This window comes from Scardinius erythrophthalmus, assembly GCF_964197995.2.
Source record: "Scardinius erythrophthalmus genome assembly, chromosome: 9".
Lineage (NCBI taxonomy): Eukaryota > Metazoa > Chordata > Actinopteri > Cypriniformes > Leuciscidae > Scardinius > Scardinius erythrophthalmus.
In genome coordinates, this window is record NC_138229.1 from 10,980,236 (window position 1) to 11,005,844 (window position 25,609).

Consider the following 25,609-nt stretch of genomic DNA (forward strand, 5'->3'; position numbering starts at 1 on the left):
TGATGAAATAGAACGGTTGAGATAAAAATGTGGACACATGCTGCTGTCCCGAGAATTTTAGGTTTATTTCGCTTCTCCCCCCCACCTACACAATGGCAGCCTATGGGCACTGGAACAATCCTTCCTAAAACGCATTAAACTTTCGATTACAAAGACGTGAAACTCACCGAGTGGTCAGGGGTGTTCACTGATATGCTCACACAAAAATCGCTGCAAAAGATGCTTTCCAACAGGTTTTATCGTAGTTTTTGTCCAACTCCATTGACTTGAATTGGATGGGCTGTGTGCGGTACGGTATTACTCCGCCGCTTCTTCTTCTGCTTCTTCTGTGTATTCAATGAAATGCCAGTGGTTTGCTTGTAATTGGCAAAGGTGCATTATCGCCTCCAACTGGGCTGGAGTGTTTATTATTCAAGCTCTCAACGGAAGAATCTACGGGTGTGAGACGTTTGGAAAAATAGGTCCACAGTTTTACAACGAATGGTAAAACACCTGTTGGAAAGCATCTTTTGCAGCGATTTTTTTGTGAGCATATCATTGAACACCCCTGGCCACTCGGTGAGTTTCACGTCTTTGTAAACGAAAGTTTAATGCGTTTTATGAAGGATTGTTCCAGTGCCCATAGGCTGCCATTGTGTAGGTGGGGGGGAAAGCGAAATAAACCTAAAATTCTCGGGACAGCAGCATGTGTCCACATTTTAATCTTAACCGTTCTATTTCATCAGAAACGATCTGTAAACAGGGCTTTAAGTGTAAAATACCTAACTTGTCCTTTAAATGACTGTTAACAGTGAACCAATACCAGCAGCTAAAAAGGCTCCCCACAAAATATTCTGCCAAAACCTCCATTCTGCCTTTATTTTTTTGAGACAGCAATGGCTTTTTAAGTAGTGGATTTGCTTAAATTTGGCTAATTTCCTGACCAATCACTTGTGGTTAAGACAAATAAAAGCTTAGAATATATATATTTGTTTTGCCCAGGAGTGTATATAATATGTATATTTGTGTTATTATAATATAAATGTTTGTGTGTAAATGCATACAATAAGCAATATGGCATCACTTACAAAAGCATGTTTTCTATCAAGCTTGTTCTATTCTGTAATGCTATAAAATCTAAATTGAATCCACTTGTTTCATTTGAACTGGTCAGGATGTTGTGAGTCTGTGCTGTACTGCCACAGTAACATTTTTCAGGAAATTTGTTCATCCACATTTAAATGATAACTTTAGAATTTTTTGTTTTTATAAGGAAATATCTAACACACAACATATTCACACAATTGTTTGCTTTTCCCCATATTTCTACTCTCTCAGAATCTATGAACCAGTATGTGTGCACCAACCATGTGCAAAATTATTAATTACCCGTCATTAATTATCTGGTAATAGCTGTTTATGTTACGCCGACCGGCAGGACTTTTAGTTGCAGTGTATTTGTGAACAGCCATTTCCGCCCATTGCTCTGTTACCCCAGGCTGTTTTTTTCCACCCTGTTGACTTGGCGGCATCTCTGCTGCGTTGCGGCATTGTTTCCCTGTTTCTGCAGCACTTCTCAAAAGCACCACAAGTTGGTCAGATGTTTATCGTGCCGTTTGGCAGCCCGACGAGGTGAAATTGACTGATAATGTGTTCTTAACCTTCAGACCTGCTTCGGTAATCCACTTTCAGCTGCAGTGAACAAACCTATCCTCTCTATCCTCTTAGAATTTTTTTTCTCTCGCTACAGTTTCCTGTGTAATCATCCATATATAATTGTTATAATAGGCTAATTCTTTCCTCACACTTTCCATGGTCAGTTCAGGTCCCTCTACTCACCTATTACAAAGGGGAACGTTTCTTAAATACACTGAGATTATGGCCTTAATGAGAGGCGCCCTGGTCATTTCCACACAAGCAGAAGGGATGGAAAGTGAAAGTGAGCCCCAAGGACTGAATGATGCGTAGGAAAAAACAGAAGCCATGATTAATTTTTAGGGTCATGGCTCTAGCAGGCTAAAGCCTGATGTAGGTCTCCACAATAGTTGATTGACCAGGATAAAGCTGAGTAATGACGTTGCCTTCAAGTCATGTAGCAGTAGTCGTATTTATGAGATGTGGGCATGTGAAGGACATCAACATTGTAATGACCAGTTGTGAATCTCTGGATTTTCTTTGAGCTCTCACTTTCTGAGTTGAGAGTGTCTTAATTAATCAGTCATGGTGAAAGCCAGTTAGTATTTGTCAAAATTATGTTTGCATTGGGAATGCTGACTTTAGAGTCATTCTTAACATTTTGTATGTTGTTAAAGGCATACTGTAGTTCAACCAAAATATGTATTTTTTCATCATTTACTTGTTATAAACTGTATGACTTTCTTACTTCTGCAGACCATGAAAGAAGATATTTTGAAGAACTGTTTTTGTCCGTATAACGAAAGTCATTGGGGTCCAAAACAACATTGGACCCCATTGACTTTCATTGTATGGACAAAAAACATTTTCAAAATACCTTCTATTGTGTTCCACAGAAGAGAGAAAGTCATGGTTTGAAACAACGTGACAGTGATATGCATTGACCATAATTCTGTTGTATTAGTCCAAAAAATAATGAAATTGCCCAGACCAAAATTACTTCAACGCACATCCTATCAGAAACATCTGATATATTTCTCCTCTCTGCCTATAACATTTGGAGCTCCGCTGTCATAGAAGGATGGAGTGAGGAACAGTGTAATGCTGTGGTGGAAAAAAGCAGGATGATATATGGGATGTGGATTGGGTCAGGAACCAATCTGCAGAACGTCTGACAGGAAAATGTTTCGCAATCTTCAATCTCAAAACCACTCTCTTTCTCCTTTCTTTCCTCTCACTGCCTGTTGTAGATCCGATGGGAGAAGAACATTACACTAGGGGAGCCTCCTGGATTCCTCCATTCATGGTGGTGGTAAGTCCCATGTTTTTTTGTTTTTGTTTTTGTCTGTCTGTATGCAATCTAGTACTAATAAGTGAGTATTTCTATATGGACAGATGATTTTCTTTTATTATCAATGCACTGTCAAGTTGTTTTTTTTTCTTGCTGAACACACACATTTTGCGTTAAGCTACGAAATCACAGCTCTTCCGACCATATTTAGTAGTGCTTACTAAGACAAGCATCACTATTACTGTTACTCAGAGTTAGTTTTATTACAGAGTTGGATTTATAGCTTGTAACTGTATCGCATTACACCTTAACAGCAAGGATGGAGGATTCTGCCTGTCAACTTTTTAAACTTGTCAGCTAGGTACTATTATCTAGGTGGTTGACAGATGAGATTTTGTCGAAATTGCAAGAATGACTCGGTGTTAATCTTGGTATCGTCAGTAAGAATGTGTTGAAAATTACAAATCAAACAGTAATGTTTTGCAATGTACAGCCCCTTTCACACAGCACGTTGATCCCCGGAAATTGCCGTAAAATTGCTAGACTGCCTCCTGTGTGAACGCAAACACGTCCCGGGATTGATCGATGCCGGGATGAGGACCTAGTAACATTCCGGATCAGTCCCGGAACGCGTCCTGTGTGAACAAAAGCCAAGACCAATGCCGTAATTGGCGTGTTGTAGTGATGACGCTGAAGCTGAGGTAGTTTGCTAGTTTATGATCGAATCAGAAAAATGCATGAGCGTGGTCACGTGTCTTTACGGGATCTTTAAGGGGTGTGTGTGATGGCACTCACAGATTCCGGCAAATCACTGGCAGTGTGAATGAACCAAAATCAAACGATACCGGGACAAACCCAGGGACACATTATCCGTGTGTTTTCCGGAATCTCTGTGTGAAAGGGGCTTATGTTACTGTTTTTCAGCAAAAGTGTTTATAAACTTATTGCTGTCTTGGAGATTCCTGTGTGATTATAAGATCTGTATTCACAACTACTATTGCACATTTTGTTTTTATAAAAACTTTTAATTTTATGCAAGAAAAAAGTACATGTATATGTGTGAAAAATGTATTATATATATATATATATTTATATATATATATTTATATATATTTATATATATATATATATAATATACTTTTTGTTTTAATAATTTAAAAATAAATATTAAAGTATTAAATACATAATTTAAAAAACTGATTTTAAAATCAATTTTAAATGATAAATTTAAAAATGATACATTTACACATACGTCTAAATTCATAGAATTTTATTTTGGTGTTTTGTGCCAACAAAAATGTTGACAGGGCAAGTTCAAATCTGAACTACTGGCCCATCCAGGCAAGCAGAAAAAAAATCCTTATCCTTGACATCCTAGCTTTGACAAAAGGTGAAAGCTACAGTTAAACCGAAAATTTCCTCACTGTAACCTCAAAAGCAACCCCACCAAAGAGAGAAAGTATATCTATTACAAGAGCAACTTCAATATTGTTTGTATTCACTTTCTCTGTATTGATTTATACTAATCTAGGCTTAAGGTTGGCTGTGACACCCGCCGTCAAACTGTATGTTTAACCTGCTGCGGTTTGACCCATGGCAGTGGATGTATTATTGGGTCAGGCAGCCTTTATGGAGGGCACGTCTGCCCGGGTCTGGCTCTCCCACCCCGCTCCTTCAGACAAAAGGCCCAGATGGTGGAGCAAAGACGTGTCCCATCCCTCCTCTAAACCCCTTCCATCAACCTTTGTCTCTGCTGCTGTCCTTTGTTCCTGTTAAAGACCCCAAACACAGATTAACTCTTTGCATACCGTTCCCCTTTGTGGAGAAGTGTCTGAATCCCCCACTGGCCCAATTTGGATATATTCTCCTCCATTGGGGGTGGTCAGTGACAAACTGAGGGCCAGTGGGGGGCCAGGGGGTCAAAACAGCTCACCGGTCGGCAGTAGTCGTATAGGATAAAGGCAGATAAGTGCAGATTTGAGGAAGGAACTCGAGTTGTTAAACCTCACCTCCTGTGCGTTAGCGCATTGAAACTCTGTGTGACGGCTCACCAACTTCCCCATAATTGCATCTCTCATATTGCTCGTGTTCAGTCGGCGAGGATTTCCCATTTGCCATGATTCTGTTATTAACCGTAAGCCTTGCGGATGTTCCGGTACCTGAGGTCAGCGACTGTCCGAGAGTCGGGATTATCTTGTTTCTCAAATGCAAATGACACACCACTGTACTCCTAGTCATACACATGCGAAAGAGCTCCTTACTGTAAAGTCTATATACGTATGGATGTGGTCGTATTACCCCAGCTTTTGTCTCGTACTGTCTTCACCATAAGGATTTGCTTAATTACCCCCAGAGAAGAGCTTAGTGTTTAAGAGAATCTATTAACATGAGAATGTAGTTCCGTCCAATTAGCATCATAGGCACGCGTAAAGCCCGAATTGCATTGTTTGGCTCGCAGGGAAGTGCCATGACGTCAGTCAGGCAAACCTGCTTGTGGGGTTAGACCATGTATACAAGTCAGCCATTAAACTTTACTACACGTTATTTGATTTTAAGGGCCTACCATTTTCCCAATAGAAAATTACAGTACCATTCAAAAGTTTTGAGTCAGTGAGTTTGAAAAAAAAAAAAGAAGAGGAAATTACTTTTATTCATCCAATATGCATTAAATTGATCAAATGTGACATTTATTTAGTTGTTTTCCCAAAAAAATATTAAGCTGCTCAACCATTTTCAACATTCAATAGTGATTATAAATGTTTCTTGAGCACCAAATCATCATATTAGAATGATTTCTGAAGGATCATGTTACACTAAAGATTGGAGTTATGCTGCTGAAAATTAAGCTTTGCCAAATGCATATCGTTTCATGTGGCCATTGCAGAAATTGAATGCTTCAGTTGTTTAAAATGGTGGAGAGAAGTTTTTCCTGAACGCATATTATCTGTGATTGTTATAATTTCAGAGTCCAGTAAATGGTTAAATTTCACAGAACCATCTTTTAACAGCAAGCTAGTCACTTTAAATTTCAAATAAAGCTGACACATGCGTGTTTAATTATTCAGTTTTTTTTAAATTATTTAAACCATTTACATTTATAGTTTTAGCATAATGCATAGCATACATTAACCTTTATTTGTTTGTATAGCCCTCAGTTTGCATGTTGTTTTTGGAGAGAACATTGACATTTTTTTGTAATTTAGAGATTTTGTATTATAATATATGTAAAAATAGGTTTGTTGAAATGTTATCTAGCCATTTATCTGCAACATGAGAGGTTTCCCCCCACCTATTTCTCTCTCACTTCCTATCCGTCTCTTTTTCTCCCTCCATTTTTCCCCTCTCTCTTTCCATGTCTGTTTCTAGTTTCCTCTTCCCATTAATGTTCCCCACCCCCACATACAAAGGGTCCCTCATTTTTATCCTCTCTCTCTCTCTCTCTCTCTCTCTCTCTCTCTCTCTCTCTCTCTCTCTCTCTCTCTCTCTCTCTCTCTCTCTCTCTCTCTCTCTCTCTCTCTCTCTCTCTCTCTCTCTCTCTCTCTCTCTCTCTCCTTTCCTGTGTAACTCTTTCACTTGCTCTACAAGTGTTCAGGAATGTTCTTTATCCTGGTAAATATTTGCAGGAAAAAAGCGTAGTTTTCTGCATCAACACAAAGGCAATCATATCAACAGGTTTCCCAATTTAGGTAAAATAGTATAAAAACAAAAAAGTAGTTTTGTCTATATGATATCCTAGATATACTTGAGATACTATATACATTATAAACTATGTTTATTTACTCTTTCTTGGTGAGAGCAACAGCAGGCGCGTGTGTGTCGTGTGGCAATGGTTAGCCTTAGTGCCGCTGGCCTTTTCTTCCAGGAGATTTTATAGGTTATCCATTAAATCGATATCTGAAGACCTGGAGTGATCTAATTTGGGCCAGTTAAACAGGTACTTAGTTTCAGTGCAGTAATTAAAATACCATTTGGACGCAAACCTTGTTCACCCTCCAAACAGCCCTGCAGGACCCAAAGGCTCTTAATTGAGGAAATCCCTGGCTTAATTGATTTGTTACCTGCTGTTTTTGCCAAGCGGGTGGGAGCGGTAAAAGAGTGTTCAAATCTCACGAATGCAGCTCAAGTTTGACTGGACTTTTTGTTTTGTTTTTTGTTTTTTAACCATGCTGGCTTTCCTAATCATTAATAAAGCTCAAATGAAGTCAAAGAAATGTATTGGCTGCTTACACGTTTTGTATGTATGATGCTAATGTATTTCAACTGGTTTGACTTCATATATGTTGTATTTAACGGTCTCAATCTTTCCTGTTTCTTGTTGCAGTGTATTCTGGGATTTGTACTGTGCCGCTCCAGACCGGCGTGAGACCTGTGAGCACTCCAGCGAGGCCAAGGCCTTCCACGACTATGTGAGTGACAGACAAACTTGACAGTCTTTTAGTCTTCTAGGTGGCGTGGGCAGAGCCGAGCCTCAACCTCTCGTCCAATAGCAATGTGTGTTGGGGTTGGGTCTTAGCCTCAATCTGTTGTTCATGTTTATTGATGTGATGGTGTTTAGTGAATGACACATGGCAGATTTGCTTACCAAAGCGTCACATGATGCAAGCGCTCCATAAGCACATAAAGGTTAAGTGAGCTGAATAGAGGGTTTTCGCATGAATAAGTGTGTGTTAGATGCGTTATGTGTGTACATGAGTGTTTTGCTCCAGATCATGTTTCTCCCTGGTTGTCCTTTTTAAAAATGCTCACGTTGTGTGTTATAGGAAGACAAGTATGGGATGTTTATTTCCGTTTATTTTTCCGGCAATGGCCTTCATAAAGCAGCCGTACAGCATCCCTGGGAACACAGAATTGTGCGGCTTCTTTAATTTGCACAGACAGACATGTAATCTGATTAACATACTGAATGCTCTGCATTCACAGATGTAATATTTCAGTAACAGTGAAAGGCATAATGAAATGTCAGTTGTTGTTGCCGGGATGCCCGCGGGTGCGAGTCAGAGCGAGAAAGATAGATGGACGGCTCAGAACAGGTTGACTGTAAATGTTTGGTTAATGCATATGTTTGTTAAAATGAAGGTCATAATCTTGTCACTAATATGATACAATTAGTTTTAAATATACCAAATTTTCTAGTGTTGTTTTTGCTTAAAGAAGTCAGTTCTACAAGACCTATGTTCTAACATCTGGTGAAGTAGCTTCAGAAACATCATTTACATAAGCTAAGACAGAACGAGAGAGATAATATGAGAATGTGATTTAGTGGATAATGGTATCAGGGTTAGTTCAGAGAGCCTGACCTCTAGTCTATCTGCTGAACTTGACTGGTGGCGTTTATGGAGACGACAGCTCAGAAGGAGTCTGCACAGTGTCAAGAGTTCTGTCAACATCTGGAAGGAAACGGATCCAATTTCATTCCACCGACCAACATTGCACTGGCTTGTATAAAAAACCAAAGCAAATATTTGACTAAAATGTATCCGCCCTCTGGGATGTGATTTGCAGTATTTTACTAATAGCTAATCGCAAACGCCTCATGCATGTCGTCGCTCATTGATCTTAAATGTATTACTTGTTTAAATGACTTTGTTAAACATGATTAAATATGCACATCCTTTTCATTAGTTGTGCAAATATTCCTTTTTTTCTGAACCAAAAGATTTTTTTCTGATTAGAACGTGGGGATTTTTTTCCATTCTGCATTTTCAAACATTCCCTTAATCTGCTTAAAGGAATAGTTCACCCAAAAAATATAATTTTATTCATTTTAACCCTGTATGTTGTTATGTATTCAGTGGAACAGTGTTATTTTAGTATTATTTATACTTTTATAGTATTTTTATAGTATATATATTTTTTTGTTTAAATTTAAATTTTGGTTTTAGTATTTTGTTTTGTGCTTTTGTAATTTTTATAAATTTAAGATTTTTATTTTTAGTCGTTTTAGTACTTCAGTTAGTTCCCAAGGTAACATTTCTAATTTCTGTTTGTTTTTCATCTAATATTTTTTTTGTTTTATTTCAGCTTTATTTCAATTAGTTAAAATTATTTCAATAGTTTTAGTGAACTGCCGTGGAACGCAAAAGTGTTTTACAATAATTTTTGCATATATCCTTTTAATATAACAAAAGTAACCATCAGCTGTCAAAACAAAACAAAATAATGGTAAATGGTGATTAAATGTATATATATATTAGTATGATATAGTAGTGGCGCACAATATGCCAATTCTTCTGAAGTGATATAATAGCTTTATATGATCAACAGACCTGAATTTGTCATTATTCACAGAATCTTTATTTCTGCTGCAGCTCTGTTGCTAAAACTCATGTCATCAAACCTATGCCATTGGCCCCATTTTTGATTTGAAAGCTTAAATTTCAGTGACTTTATCACAGTTATCATTACTCAGAAGTGACCATAACACTTAAAAACACTTGGAATATAGCTCACGAGTCATAAGGTCTATTTTATGGTGTTTACAATGCTTATTTGTCCTTTTTGGAGCTTAAGGTCACTATAAACTGTTGTTTCATGAACAATCAATGTATGTGTAGATTTTTTTTGTGTTCCACTGCAAACAGTCTTTTGTAAGGGTGTGTGTGTAAATGAGCCCATGTGTGTTGTAGAGCTGCAGTATCATGTGTGCCTGTCTTGGCAAGGTCTTTGTTGCTACTAGGGTGTCCTTGAGTTCAGTGATTTATCATGTTCTTATTCTGATCCCTTTGCTCCCTTGTTGGGTCACAACTCTGTATAGGCCTGTGCTGTGTGTGTGTGTGTACCTGTTTGGGTCTTCAGGTCTGCATTGCCCACACCTTCCTGGCTGCTTCTGCTGCTCTAAAATCCAAACAGTCAGGAATCCTTTAGGTACAAGATAATGGAATATAACGGTCTAATCCTCTAATCCTGGGAATGGTTGAGGGCTAATCCAGGGATCTTGTGGGATTGGTGTCTTGGCAATGGGGATGGAATTTTGGGACGCAACACCTCTGAATGCCAGAGTCGTCTGTGTGCTCTTCACTTTCTGCCGGGCTTGAGTCGTAAAGCTTCATAATGAGCATTGATTAACGCATTCTAACTCAGAACATGCTTACACCTCAGACCTGCTTGATGATCCAAATACACCTTCTGTTAGTCCTGCTTAAGATGTTTTTTTTTTTTTTATCAGAATCGCCAATTTTTAAAAGCTTACAAGGAATAGAATAAAATAGTAAAAAAATGTAAATCAATTTTTAATTTGCTTGATTAAAAAAAGATCATGTAAAAAAAAATGAAGAGAAAAAAATTACTTGACAAATGTCTAAAATCATGTACACATAAGATTAAAATAGATTTCAGTTAAATACTGTATTTTATAGAATTTTTCCATTCTACATAAAGTGGGTTGTCCTGAAATCACATGACCATCCGTGTCTTGAATTTCAGTTGGGTTAATTAACAAACTTCGGACAAATTTACCTCTGTTTTCCAGAGAAAGAAGACTTGGTGAAATTTTTTTTGTGTATCTGTTTTGTCATTTAATGCTAAAATATTTAAAAAATCTGCTTCATCTACAAAGTTTCTCTCTGTATTTCTAATACTGTACGCATCTCTTTTCCATTTTATAATTCTTGGTTTACAACCTGTTGCCCATATTTTTCATTTCCCCTTAATATTTGCAGAAACATGGAATATTTATTCCTCAGTTTAACGCTTCTAGTTAACTGAGCTTGTGGACAACATCTGGAACCAGACATAAGGGCTTTTCACACTTTGCTTAACCATGGGTTATTGTCGTTCTTAACCCCGATTTTAACCTTGGGTAATGGAACGTTTTACACTTTTAATTTAGAAGCAGGGTTAGCACTGTTTTTTTTACCCTGGATTATAAAACCCTGCTCCGGAGAAGGGTTAGCACCACTTTTGCGGGGTTATCCCCATGTTCTGGTGCCAAAATTGTGCAATGTTAGAATGTTACGGCTAGCTTATCAACAGACAGCCAATAACGTGGCTTATATTTACTTGGTTTGGACAGTCAAGGAAACACTCCCTGTTGCATAAACAGTAGTTTCACTGTGTATGGGAAAAATGTCAAATTATGACGGAAAACACATCAATTGGAGTGAAGAAGAGACTGTTTCATTCTTACCTTTATAGTCTGAAAAAGCCCTATTTAGTGCACTAGACATGTTGAGGTTCGAGTCCTGCCTGCAACATATCCAGAGTGCAATCACAGTCTTTCTCCTCGAGAGATTTTTCCAAGTATCCCCTGTGTCTGGAGTATTAGGTCTCCAATTAATCATTCTGATGGTTGCCGGCTGGTATGATATCATCAGGAAGATTAGTGTAGTAAAATATGGAAATTGCGTACTGTATATAGACGTTGTGTGCATATATGCGTGTCTGCCTTTCTCTCCTTCCCATCCCCCTCATTCCCTCTCTCTCTCTCTCTCTGGGGAAGATTGATTGGGTAATCTTGCTGTTTCCCCCATGATGCTGTTCGCTAGCTGGCTTGGGGGAAGGAGAGGCAGTGCGGGCAGTATGACGACACACAGGAATAATGATAACACGCACACACATGCACATATACACGGTGGGAAACAAAGGAGAAGTGAGACTATTTGTTAAGAGAATCCCTAGTTAAAGAATCTATATTGAGAAGTACACATATACATGTACTCTAAATTATTTTCTCACACACTCCCATCTGTCTTTTAATATTAAAAGGAAATTGCATTCAAAACAGCTTTCTTCATTATAGGAGAATTTTGTCCGCAAACATGAAAAGTTTCTTAACAACACAGGGTTTTTTATTGTTGGCTCAAACATGTGGGCGCTCTGCCGTGAGTTAAAACTAAAAGCCACTGGTTGTTTATGATTGCTATCCAGTGAGGCGCACGGGGCTGCACTGAGCATGCCCAGTTATACTTAATATTTGATCCAGACTCACTGGGAGGAGGACTAGAGTTGAAAGGATCAAGGAAGGGAATTTGGAATGGTATGGGACAAAAAAAGAAGGAATCCTTCCTTGTCCTAACTAGTCACAATTCAAAATGTCTTCAGCTCTTGCTTTTCTTGCCAACTTGCTAATTTCTGTTTAGCATTTAAGGTTTAATTACAGAGCTATATGGAGCTGGATTTTGGACCAATCAGCGTTGACTATGGGAGGAGCTATGTGGCTCACAAATGACCTGTTTTTTGCCACCGTTCCAGCAGGGATAAAACCTCTAATTAATATGGACGAGATGATATCGCTTGACTCTTCAGGACGTGTCAGGAAACTCTGATTCTTTGTGCACATGGTCTACAGGCCAGTTCTGATTGGACGAGACAGCACAGATTTCTTCACCACGCACACTTATGACCGGTGCTGCATCGGCTTATTAAATGCTGTGTGTGTCATGTCCAAACAATGCTGAGAATGACCCTCACACAGTTTACAAGTTCTGCCTCACTGTGTTGATCGCAATCTGATGGTTGAGACTTAAAGGTGAAGTGTCCTATTTTTTTTTTTGACGTTTGAATCCTATCCCAGCTTGATATGCAGAGACAATTACCGGCCAAAAATGGATTCTGTTGCATAGAACTGATTAACTGAATAATATATTGATATTAATTATTATTAGATTTTCTGTCCAATTTTAGTGCGGTACTTTCAATAAAAGTGTGGTTATTTAATTTTATTGGCTTTTATTTTTTAAATTCAGTTTCATTAAAATGATTGAATTTTATTAAATATTCTAATATTAATACAATTATACCAAAAAATCTAATTTAAAATGTGACGACATTTTTTTTTCCGCTTTCGGCCAAGGGCAGAATTTTTGGTTTTATTTCGGTGCATCCCTACTTCAAAAACCTAAATCTGTTTAAACATTCTTCGTTCAACTTTTAAAAGTACGTGGGACCTAACTATAGGGCACAGTTGTCATCGCTGATGAGGTTTCAAACCTGCAACCTTTCGTTTACTAGCCCAGATCTGCCACACTACACTTCTTTTTCCCGTCTCCTTCTTCTACTCTTCCTTCGTCAGCCTGAAACCCATTGCTCGTCTACACTCTTCCCTGTTAGCCTCTCTCGTTCTTCACACAAATATTCTCTCTCTTCGGTAGGGTTGGCAGGCAGTGCTGGCAGGGCACTCTTGGCACGGCGTGCGTCTGGTGCTGTTGTAGCGCGTTGGCTGGTAGCAGCTTGTGAGGGGTGGCGCAAGTACACCAGACTCAAGTACCAGCTGGGCATCCAAACCCATCCCTGAACCAAAAGAGGCTTCCTTGGATTGCTTTTCTTTCCTTTGTGTGTTTGTGTGGGTATGAGCGCCTTTACATGTACACACACTCAGGCATGTTTGCATATGCCGTGTGTTTGTGTGTTTGGACACACGGCCTGTTTTTCTCCAGGGGTGCAAATGCTCTACATCTGTGTACAACGCACTCGATGCTTATTCAGACGGCACACGCATGTTTTACGTGCCTCCTTTTATCTGAGAACCACTGCACCGCCTCAGCTAATGGTAACAAACGGGAGTATCAACACAACAGATTACTCGCTTTCCAGTTACGCTGTTACATTATAGCTGTTGACACAAGTTGCGTTCGTTAGCGCTCAACGAGGCACTAATTAATGGGACACACGGTGAGAGGAAATGATAATGATTGAGAATGAGAAACTCAGCCGCTATGGCTGTTGTTTCTGTTGTTTTCTTGAATCCAGCCACTTGATTGCAATCAAAACACCAGGATTCAGTTTAGTGGTCACCTGATATTTGTCAATTGCTGATGAAGTTATCAGAATGACCAATGACCAGTAAAATGCTGTTATTTTAATCATTGAACTCCACGATGACAACAAAGATATTTATAAAATTTCTAAATTATTATTATTATTAAATAATCTTTTTATGACTTAAAGGGGACATATCATGAAAATCTAACTTTTTCTGTTTTTAAGTCCTATAATCGGGTCCCCAGTGCATCTACCAACCCAGAAAATGTGAAAAGTGACAACCCAGTAACTTTGTTTTGGTAAGCCTTTCTCTGCGAGCATGTCAAAAAATAGGCCGATCAGTTTTCGCTCCCCTTCTGACGTAGGAAGGGGATCTTATTATAATATTACCGCCCCTTAATCTGCCCGTTTCCACCCACGACGGCGCCACCATTTGGTTTTCGCAAGCGACAACAGTGTAACCAGTTCTAACGCAATGGCAAAAGTTTGAGCAAAGCATGCAAATTGTTCTGTCGTTGGCTGCACAGACAAACACAATTTGACCAAAAAAATGTCACAGCTGTCTTATAAAGACCTCAGCGAACTGTGTCAACTTGTGTAAAAGTTAAACACGACGGTACATGCAAGTCGATGAGATGAATCAATGTAACTCCACGACAACTACATAAATGTATCAACTAACCATTCAGAAGCGTCCAGGTGCGTCTAAAAGTTGCAACCTCTTCCTGAGTCTCTCTGTAAGGCTGATTTTGGATGAGTGACATTATTCGCGTGTTTTGTTATTGTATCTTAAGCTCTTGTAAAGGATCGACCGTCTTCTGAACGGAGGTGGGGAGCAGAAGCTCATTTGCATTTAAAGGGGCACACACAAAAACGGTGCGTATTTGCTCACACCCAAAAGGGGGCAACTTTGACTGGCTATAATAAATGATCTGGGGGGTATTTTGAGCTGAAATTTCACAGACACATTCTGGGGACACCAAAGATTTATATTACATCTTGTGAAAAGGGGCATATGTCACCTTTAAGTGTGAATCGAGTCCAAATGTCTTGAATTTCTGTCTTTGCAGTGATGATGCTGAAATCTTGCACATGGTGTGAGGTGGCAGTTTTGCTGCAAAATGATGATGATTCTGAGACATCTGCTGTAGAGGGTGGATTTTTTTTGTATCTGCAGTTGTATAGGGTATATCATATATAGGGTCTTGCATATATTTGCAGCCGGTGACGGTAATGCTCTCCGATTACTGTTGTCATTTCAGCAGCATCTCATGGCTCCCTGATGAATAGTCTTGCACCTTTACCTGTGTGTGTGTGAAAAAGAGCAAAAGCATGCAGTCCCTCCGGTCAAAGCCTTCAGTCTCGCTCTGAACCAACATTTGAACTTTGCAGTGTTGATTTTTGTGTAAAGAGTACCGCAGAAGAAAAAATCAGTACCTGCCCAGACCAATTTAGCAGGCAGACAATGATTTAATGTTTTTAATAAGCCTGTGGAGCTGCCTCCCCTCTTCGTGACTTAAATTTCTCATTTATCAATCAAAAATGTAGACGTTAAAAGGGCCATTAGATTCGAAATATTTCAAAACACACTAGGCTTAATTTAGAATAATACTCCTGCAGCATTCGTCGATACTGGGTTGAAATAGGCCTGAAGCGTGGCGGTGGTTTGTCACAGCTGTGGTACGGTTAGACCTCAGGCGGAGGCCCCGCAGTAAGTCTCGCTACACACCTCATTTACATTCTATACCACACTGAAACCCCAGCACATCGCTCGCTCTTTCCTTGACCTACTGTCCTTTTTGCAGCGTGTGAAAAGTGAAGAGAGTGTGAAACAGAAAAAAAAAAGAAATAAAGGAGAACCGAGAAAGTGAAGGAAAGGATGAAGGAAAAACACAGATTTCAAATAATTTTTTTCATTTCTTTTTTCTGGGGTTTCTTGCCGTAAGAACACCACAGCCTGCATTGTGAAACCAGACACAACGCGCTAAAAATCTCTTCTGAGTTAATATCCTAACCAGAGCCACAATAAGCAACTGGACATTTTTGCCAATCGCTTGGTTTCTATCTTGGTGGTATTGCACTGGGTAGCCCCACCCCCTGCGGCAATCAGACCAATCAGAATGGTCCAAAATCCCACCCCACATAACAGTATAGATCAGCACTTCTCAAAGTCCGGACTCCGGTCCGGATCCGGACCCGGAGGGAATTCAATCCGGACCCGCCTCCATTTCGTATTTCAACAGCAGTAATTGCGTGTAAGGGATTAAAATTCTGGATTTCCTACTTTGATAAACGCATGTCAAAATCATTTGTTTAGTGTTTTATGTCTTTTTGGAGATGGTCCGAAATTAAAGCGAAGGCGAGATATTTAAGGTTTTCCTCCGTGATTCAGTTGCCATGACATCCAGTGAGCGTATACTATTGACGTAATCGGGCGCGAGCCGCGCAACGCGACACTTCACCGCAATAAGCATTTGAATGGGTGTGTAAAGTTGACGAAGAAAATACAGTTTTCAAAGATGATTGGAAAGAGAGGTATGCGTTCATTTTGCCCCAATCCAGCACGGAGCCATTCTGTTTGATTTGTAACGAGACAGTTTGGAGTTGTGAAGAGTGGAAATGATAAAACGGCATTATGAAACAAAAAACGGTCATTTTGAACGGCAATATCCACAAAATACAGAGGTACGGATGGCAAAACTATGACAGCTAAAGTCTTAATATGAATCATCAAATAAGTTGCTTGTGAGACAGTGGCAGCTGGTGAAAAATATCTTAGGTGGGGCTGTGTCATATTCAGTCAGTTTCAATAGTCTGTTAATGGGAGTCTTTTAGCGTAACGTTAGTGGCTCCGAGGTTGTGGAATGTTCTTCCTCAAGACATCCGTCAAACATCCACCCTTCTCTCCTTCAAAAACACATTTTTTTTATCTGAATATTACTCTTCAGCTCACATTCTGTAAATTCTACATTGTTATTGATATGCTATTTGTTTGAATCCCTCTTTGTTTGTGTCTTTAACCTAACTTTGTAAGTGACCTCTGAATATTAGGCCTACTTTCTGCCCTTGGTAAGTTATGTGTATTGTGCTTTGATGTTGATGTTTATTTTGTTCTATTCCTTAACCCAGTCCCAGTGGTTCTCAAACTTTTTAGAGATGTACCCCATGAGGCTTTTAACATCCTTCTGCGTACCCCCACTCTTCATTCACACCTCTTTAAGTAAGGGACAATATTTGCCCCCTTAAATCGAATTTTCCAGTGCATTTTTACCTTTACAAATACCTTTATAAAATAAATAATGCTTTAAATTACCTTATTTTTTCATAAAATGAATGTTGATTTGTTATACATGTTTATTAAAAATAAGTTTTGTAATTACCAATAGTTCCGGACCTTTGTCATTGATGAAAATTCAGATTTGGACCTTTGAATGTAGACTTTGAGAACCCCTGGTATAGATAGACCATCTTTCAAAAGTTGAAAGGGTCTGTAAGAATTTTATTGTTTTTGAAAAAAGTCTTGTGCTCAACAATGTTGCTTTTTTTATATAAAAAATACAGTAAAACAGTAATATTGTGTAATATTATTACATTTTAAAATAACTGTAACTTTTATTCTATTTTAAAATGTAATTTATTCCTGTGACGGCAAAGCTGTCCAGTGTTCAGTCACACGATCCTTCAGAAATCATTCTAATATGATGATTTGCTGCTCAAGAAACATTTGTTGTCAATATTGAAAACAGTTGGGCTGTTTAATATTTTTGTGGAAACTGTAATATATTTTTCCTTCAGTATTCTTTGATGATTAGAGAGTTCAAAAGAGCAGCATTTATTTGAAATGGAAATCATTTGTAACATTGTAAATGTCACTTTTGATCAATTGCTGCTGTATAAAGGTATGAATTTCTTTAAAAAAAAAAAAAACAGTACTGACTCCAAACTTTTAAACTACCGGTATATAGTACTAAACATCAATTATGTCCTAAATGACTGTGTGACTGACATGCAGTGATTTTAGGTTTGGTGTTTTTTTGTTTTGTATTAGAATTTTAATTTTAAAATATTTACTTATGTTAATTTACAAAATCTATTATTATACATATTTACTTTATATTTTATTTTAACTGCTTGGTTTATCACAGCCAATCAGCTCCCACTTTTATGTTGATTGCGATTGAGTCTTCTCCACTGGAGCTCTCTGCCAATTTTAAATCGATAAAATGAATCCTCTGTAATGTAGAACAGTACGCTGTGGACAATTAGATGCATGTGATGCTCCGAGCAGCTCTGCTTCCACATGCTCCAGGAAGCTTAGTTGTGTGACTGTTGCACACATTCATGGTGTTGACCCACTAATTAGTTAAAGCACATGTCTAAATTCTTATGGATTTTGCATTAGCACAAATGAAGTGTTTGGTTGTAATTTCAGCTCGAGTCGAGTCTGTTAATAAAGGTCGTAGAAAGTTACAGTAATCAGATCAGTGGCCCGACACACACTCTCTGACTGAATGTGTAACAAATCTATCACTTCTGTATGAAACAACCAGTAAGGGCACATGTCACTGCCTGTTTATGCACGCTTATTATTTTGGAGATGATCAGTAGTGCGTTAATGGCTTTGAGCCATTCAGTAGAACCAGCTTTTATTTTTTTTTCCCAATTTTTATTCTTCCCTTGTTTTCTTTTCTTTATCCTTTATTTCTTTTTCTTTCCTTTTCTTTTTTCTTCCTTTTCTTTTTTTTGGTTTCCTTATATTTTCATGTTCTTTTACAAAAAGACCATAAAGAGCCTTTGAAGGGACATGACTTGGATTTTTTTTGTAATTATTTTAATATGTCCCTTGAGGTTCACTTATAATGTTAATAAAAAAAAATTGCACAAAAAACAAATATTTATGCAGAAAAATGTCTGAAATGACCCATTTTTAAGGCTTGTCAGTGAACAGCCACTGTTATGATTGGTTAACGTCATTGTGCAGGAAACAGTATCAATGCCACTCGCTATTACACATGAATAAGTGTATTGAAAACACCATTAAAACAGTCATTTAAAGACAAAGCATTATGAATTAACTTATGTTTTGTGATGCAGCTGCTGTCAAATCCAGTACAGTTGGCTGCTTCATCTTTCAACAAAAGATTTTTTGTGAACTCTCCATTGTGTCTCGTTAAAACAAATTGATCCAAACAAACATAATCCTTCAAAGCGATCCAGGACGCCATTCAAAAAAAAAAAAAACATCCACTTGTTCCTGATGCTGGGATCCTTCTGAAGTCTGTACAGAGACGCAAATGAGCTGTTTAAACTGGACGCGTCAAAGCAAACGTTCTTCACTCTTCCAATTGTCCTGTTGATGACAGACTCAACCTGAAGTGTAGATAACAGTGGTTATAATGGGCTCTATTTGCTTTTGACGTGATGCTCGGATCCAGTGTAGGCATATGTCAGCCGTAAAGCGACAGAGTGCCAGTGGGTGGGGCCTATGGTGCGACGATGTATAACGATTCATCGATGTCTTGCTCTTGAGGAAGTCATATACAAATGCATGTGACCAGTCACAAATCCCACAATATCCAAATGAGCTGAAATGCTTTGTTTATAATGAGGAGGATATTTTAATGACACAAAGACCTCTTATATGTCAAAAGATCAAGGCAAATTTGATTTCTCATATCCATGACTCCTTTAAATTGGTCCAGGATATTTAAGACAGTTGGTCTAGTTCCTCATGACTTCATCAGAATTGAGACTTGGCTGAGAATAATGCAGTAATGACTAGACCAAGTATTTTCTTTTGTAAAAGCTGCAAGATTAACATTTTATTCAGAAAATAGATTTATTTCAAATTTTTTTTTTTGAAGTCATTACATTTATGGAGGAATGCGTTTCTGTTCTGCTCACTGATATCTGTGAGCTTCACCTCCCTGAATTAATGAGGGTGGTCTTCGCTGTGAAGACAGAGAGGAAGGAATCTGCTTTTTTAGATGTGTTCTTAGTCATTGTGCGACCTCTGGAGTTGTTTTTAATGTGGCCTTTTCTTGTGTTGGTATAAACAGATCTAGCACATCAAGACAGGCTCAAACTAACCATGTCCGCACGTACAGCATGCACACGTTTGACATGGTGTCCATGGCAACATTAATGTGAAAAATACTGCTGTTTTTAGTGCTCTACACCGTCCTCGGCTCTTAGCTGTCCTCTGTCATCCGAGGGCATTGTTGTCTGGAATTCTTTTCCTCGCAGACACAGGTCACATTATGATATGGTTACAGTGGTAACAGTTTTATTACATTTTCTATGCTTGTTAGCATAGTGACACAAGAGATGGGTCATGTTGGTCAATTAACTTACTAATAAATAAATAAACCACCTGTCCAGTTCAGCATCTGTTTTACTATTATAATAATCTCTGCCTTGCATGACTACTGTGGTTTGTAACCCTGATCAGTGGAGTTGAATAGTCACTTAAAGAAGACCAATAAAATCATTTTTCGTCTTCGTATCGTTAATTACTCAAGGCTTCAGGTGAGTGTCAGAGAGGTCACAGGAACACCACAGTGTCACCACTAACATGATGAAGAGGCACTTAACCTGACACAAACACGCTTGCACTGTGCTCTCGGTTAGTTTCATTCATAAAAAATGTAAACCGTTTCTTCAGTTTTAAGTTCAGGAGGCCAATTTCTTATTGAAATATTTTGTGGTCTCAGTTTCTGTATGTTTTGTCACATGTTCTCTATGCAGGACTGCCCTCGACTAAAGATTTTTCTAGTCGACTAGTAGTTGTTTATTTAGGCGATTAGCAGATAATCGTGCGTTTATGTTAATAAGCCATAAATCATAATAACAAGCATTTAATTGCTTATATATTACATAGCCTAATCAGCGCTCAAAAGCACGCATAAAGTTTGCCACAGCACACCGGCAAATGTAATGATTATGAGTGTGTCGTGAAAAAACATAAGAAGATTGTCTAAACATTTTAATAATTTATTGATAATCTTTTCTGTTTTTGGCTGCAGAGATTAAGTCATGATACTTACTCGTCCTCTCCGCAGTAGCTACTGGACCCGCCTAGCTACCTATATGCCTGATTATAGATTTGAATCTATAATCTATACATTTGAATTTATTTAAAAGTGGATATTTCAAGCTTTCTATAGATCTATTTCTCATGTCTGCGAGGCTTTGTGACGTGACTAAGACCAAGACGGCAGAAAGCGCATCCTGATTGTTTACATTATTTTACAAAAGCACAGCGTTTTGTTGTTATTGTGAGTTTACAGAAATAAAAGTCGACCCTTTACAGTTTGCATTACTCTTATCTGTATGACCAAAAATGACGGAGTATTTTAAATTAAATGCAAGTGATGGCGCCGGCGCCAGTATGTCATGCAGTAAGCGTGCTCTCCACACAAACACTTATACGTCTAATAATAGCGAACATTTATCTAGGTGAATATTAGAGCGAGCGGACTTGTTTCAAGTGATTAGCTATATTTGAGGTCAATGAATGATAGGCGAATGTTTGTATTTCCTGCCGTTAACGATCTGTCCATCACAGACTGTGTGATTTCGCAACTTCCTGTAGAGTTTTTTTTTTCTGCGACTAACAGACCAATAAAATGTTGGTCGACCAAACCTCTTCAAGTCAACTAACGTTTAGTTAGTTATGTGTCAGACGTTGTAAAGAGCGATACCATTGCGCAGCATTTACTACAGTAAAGTTGACTGAGTGGGTGTCTGAGCTGGTGTGAGTGGAGGCGGGGATAATTAGCATATTCAGGGTGTCCGCATATACTAAATGAAGCAAGGGTGGATTGCATTCAGGCTATTTCAGGCATTAAGATTTTTTTTCACAGGATTTTTTTTTTTTTTACATATGTAATTTTGGTGATCAAAGATGAGTTTTATGGGGACTTTAACAAACTATAACTAACACTAATTGTTGACTGAAAAGAGACCCACATGAAGCACAGATGTACTGGTGGTAGTATCTGATTATTTTATGCTTAATTCGTGTCTTCACCAAAGCAGTGATGCAGTAACGAAGAGCAAATAAAAAAAATCCATCGTTGGCCAGTTGTGACATACGTCACTTTCATACGTTTGCATGTTTGGTCTTCCCCACCAGTGAGTGTGGGCTGATCGTATACACACACGCATACTTCCACCCACTAGCTGTGTGATGTGACGTGTTCTTCTCTCTTTATCTGGCAGCAGTGTGAAGCAGTCACCTCCTGGCATCTTTCGTTCAGTCCTGCTGTCATCAACACCATCAGACTGACAGAAAGAGAGTGTGTGTGCAAACAGCGTTATCCCGCCTCGTTCCTGTTACGATAGGAGCCCACACACTCACACTATTTTTTTCCCAATGCTTCCCGTGCTCCCTATCCCAACCTCCTCCCCCCCCACGATCTCTCTAGCCTCCTTTTTTATCTTTTTCCTCATTTATATTTATGTTGGAGTGTCTGGAACACGTGCGGTTTGTTTATAACGGAAATCTCACTCCCCCTCTCCCACTTCGACTTATGCAGTGTTTTTTTCCCTATCTTTTCCGCGCGCGCACACACGGATCTGAGGACGAGGGGGTGAAAACCAAGCGGATTACAAAGCCAGTTTAATCTGGCTAAGGCACAGAGGGAATTTTCTCTCCCTTTTGCTGTCCCCCCTTCCATATCTCCTCTCTCTCTCTCTCTCTCTCTCTCTCTCTCTCTCTCTCTCTCTCTCTCTCTCTCTCTCTCTCTCTCTCTCTCTCTCTCGCTCTCCCTCTCTCTCTCTCTCTCTCTCTCTCTCTCTCTCTCTCTCTCTCTCGCTCTCCCGCTCTCCCGCTCTCCCTCTTTCTCCTCTGATGGTGACAGAGAAGGTGACTGAGGAGCAGTGGCTCTGATTGGTTAAATTACGGAACAGATGAGCTGGCCATACACAGGCAAAAGGCATTCGTTATCTCGCACAAGACCTCCCAGCCCCTGCATTATCAGCCATTAATGCGCTCACTTCATATTCACACTGGATTTATTGCTTCAGACTTGCGAAAGGCAAATGGAGTGACTTCGCAGAGCTGCTTTACCTCAGCACTGAACACCTGAGGGGCGCAAATGACTGTTTGAGGTATCACAGTTTATGTAATGGAAGTCTAAATGATAGTCTGGAGTCAGCGGACAAAGACATCTGTTATTTTACCTCAGGCCAGACCGCCTCCTCCTCCTCCTCCTCTGTTCTCATTCCGTGTGTTTCAGAGTTTAAAGTGACATCTCTCATGTCATGTTATGACATATCGCCCCCTTAAGCCAGAGCAGGAAACCCCCTTTTGTTCTCGCGACTGACTTCTGTTAGCTACTGGAAACAGACGCGTTAAACTTCTGGAGCAAGTTTACAGGCATAATGGGGGTGCAAGCCAATTAAACAGTGCCATTTGACAGCATGACAGCATTTGATATGTGATCTGGCTGGATTGGAGAACCGATGATACTTTTACGATGACACTCTTCCTTCACTAACATGTTTTGCTGTCTCATTTCTCATCCGTCATCCATAGCAAAGTAGGATTTTATCACTAATGGTTGACGCTAATTGACCAGCCGATTTACTAAATTGCTATGCTAGTCTCTTGTATCACTCTACAGTCTTTTTATTCTTAGACAATAAAAGCTCAATATTAATATTTAATGTCCTTTTATTTATTTATTTATTTATTTGATAAGTAGGTGTGATATAAGCAGGATAATGTTCAGTCAGTAGATCATTATCTGAAAATAAACCCTGTAAGGGTGATAATGATCATCCTACTGAGTTTTTTTCTTTTTGTGATAATTGTCAGCGTTATCATTGCATTATCACAAATTGATCACAAACATATTTTATTTACACACACAAACACTATTAGCATTATAACTGCATTAACACAATTTGATCACAAACTTATTTTATTCACACACACTTAATTGACCAAGCGGACACTGGTTTCAGACAAAGTCTATAAGCTCTAATTAGCCAAATATCGGCCATACCAAAATAGTTTTCTCTGTTGCACTCTGTTTCTTCTTTGCCTCTCACTCACACTCTTTCTATTTTTCTCACTCTTTTATCCTTCTATTTCCCCCCTCTGCCTTCTTGATCTGGGATGCCTGGGGGACGGAGAGCAGACAGGACCCGTCTCCATGGCAACAGCTTCTGCAAGCTGCTGACACCCATCCCCTCCTGGCAAGGGGGGGGGGGGGGGGTGTTCAAAAGGGGGGAGGGAGAAACCATAGAGGGTGTACGAGAGGGAAGGGTAGAAGCAAGCAACACTATTCCTTCTCTTGGGACTCGGCGGCCTGTGCGTTCACTCACAGAATTAGCATAGAGGAGGAAGGGGGAGGGAGAGCTTGGAATTTTCTTAGGTGTGTGTGTGTGTGTGTGTGTGTGTGAGCTCGTTTTAGGGGGTACGACTCTCCCCAGGGTCTTAAAGTCTCTGGTTCTAGGTCAGTCTGTTGCCTGGAGGTTTGCACTGTCATTGTTCGTATTACATTGTGTTTTATTATTTTTAAGTCTCCACAACGCTTTGAAAAATATCCCATGTAACCATTGTTTCTGCCAAATGTATTTGTTACTATTTTGACTTAAACTTGGGAGAGATAGATTATTAATCGGTTATTATTTATGTTTATAATATAATATATTATAATATAATAAAAAACAATACTGTATAAAAGTCTCCTGTGCTTACCAAGGATGCATTTATTTAATCAAAAATATATTATTACAATTTAAACATGATCCTTCATGAAGAAATTATTCTAATTTGCTGCTCAAGAAACATTTCTTATTATCAATGTTGAAAACAGTGCTGATTTTTATGGGAAATATGTCTGAACATGTAACATAACATAATATAACATAATATAAAAACATAACATCTATTTTTTTATTATGTTAACACTTTTCTACTTTTGGGGTCTGTTTTGATGTTGTTTTTGTTATTATTATTATTATGTAAAATATCCATAATGTGCATATATGTCAAAAGTATAAAACAATTAATAATAATTTCTGATGAGATCACTTATATAACCGTTAAGAAACAATTTTGGCCGATCTCCATTAGTCGGCACTGAAATTTAAAAACGACTAACAAAATATCAAAATCAACAAAAGAATCCTAAAGATCTCATACACATTTATCATGATTTTACAGGTGAAAAAAACTGTAACAGTGGTGATGTAGCAGTAACTAAATGAACATATTAAGAAGGCAAAGTTCCCGGTATGCTTCGTGGCTACTGGTTTTCCACAGTGATTCTCAAGAACATGCCTTTATAAAGCCATTTAGATGTTTCACAAAATGGGAAATGTTTTTTGTATGTTGTGTTGTAAATATGCTGTTAAAATGATTTGTAGCTTTGGGCATCTAGCAATCATACTCTCTAACAGCAGTATGTCAGTGTAGACATGATTACAAATGACATGGAAGTTCTTTTAAACATTCACCATGTGTGCATGCATGAGCTTTTCCAAATCAGATCCAGAAGTTGGATGGAAAAGGAGCATTGATGGGAGGGGAGGGGTTAAACATCTGAAGGAAAACAAAGATCACTCTAAATGTATAGTTAATGCCTAACACACCCTACAACACACACTTTTGCCTCTCGTTGCGTAACGCTGTCTCGCACGCACCAACACAACGGAGGAGAGTGAGCGAGCAAGCGAGCGAGGGATGAAATTCCATGACATTGAGGGAGTGATAAAGCTGTATGTGCTGTGGTGTTTGGCATGGCCTGCAGGGATATTTTGAGGTGTGTTGTTATTTATTCATGGAGATGCTGGTGCAGGTTGCCCCAATGACATGCAAGTGCCTGTTCGCAGTCTGCCAGCTGCCGAGAGGAAGCCCTGACAACTTTATTCGACTCCACGCTCTTTATCTGCAGTATCTGATCAGGGCCAAAGAAGATTTAAATGCCAGGCGGTTGTTCTTAAAGTATTAGTGCTAGAATTTTGTTGAAGAAATGATGGAATTGCACACCC

The 25,609-nt window shown here is 38.8% G+C and overlaps 1 protein-coding gene across 3 annotated transcripts in view; it reads left to right on the forward strand.

Moving 5' to 3' along the window:
- Nucleotides 1–25,609, forward strand: part of LOC308696297 (single-stranded DNA-binding protein 2) — a 72,780-nt gene that overhangs the window by 13,326 nt on the left and 33,845 nt on the right. For all 3 annotated transcript variants that reach the window (XM_081374836.1, XM_081374837.1, XM_081374838.1), the window contains exons 3-4: nt 2,865–2,926; nt 7,227–7,311. In XM_081374836.1, coding sequence (XP_081230962.1) covers nt 2,865–2,926; nt 7,227–7,311 — 147 coding nt within the window. The remainder of the gene's footprint in view (nt 1–2,864; nt 2,927–7,226; nt 7,312–25,609) is intronic.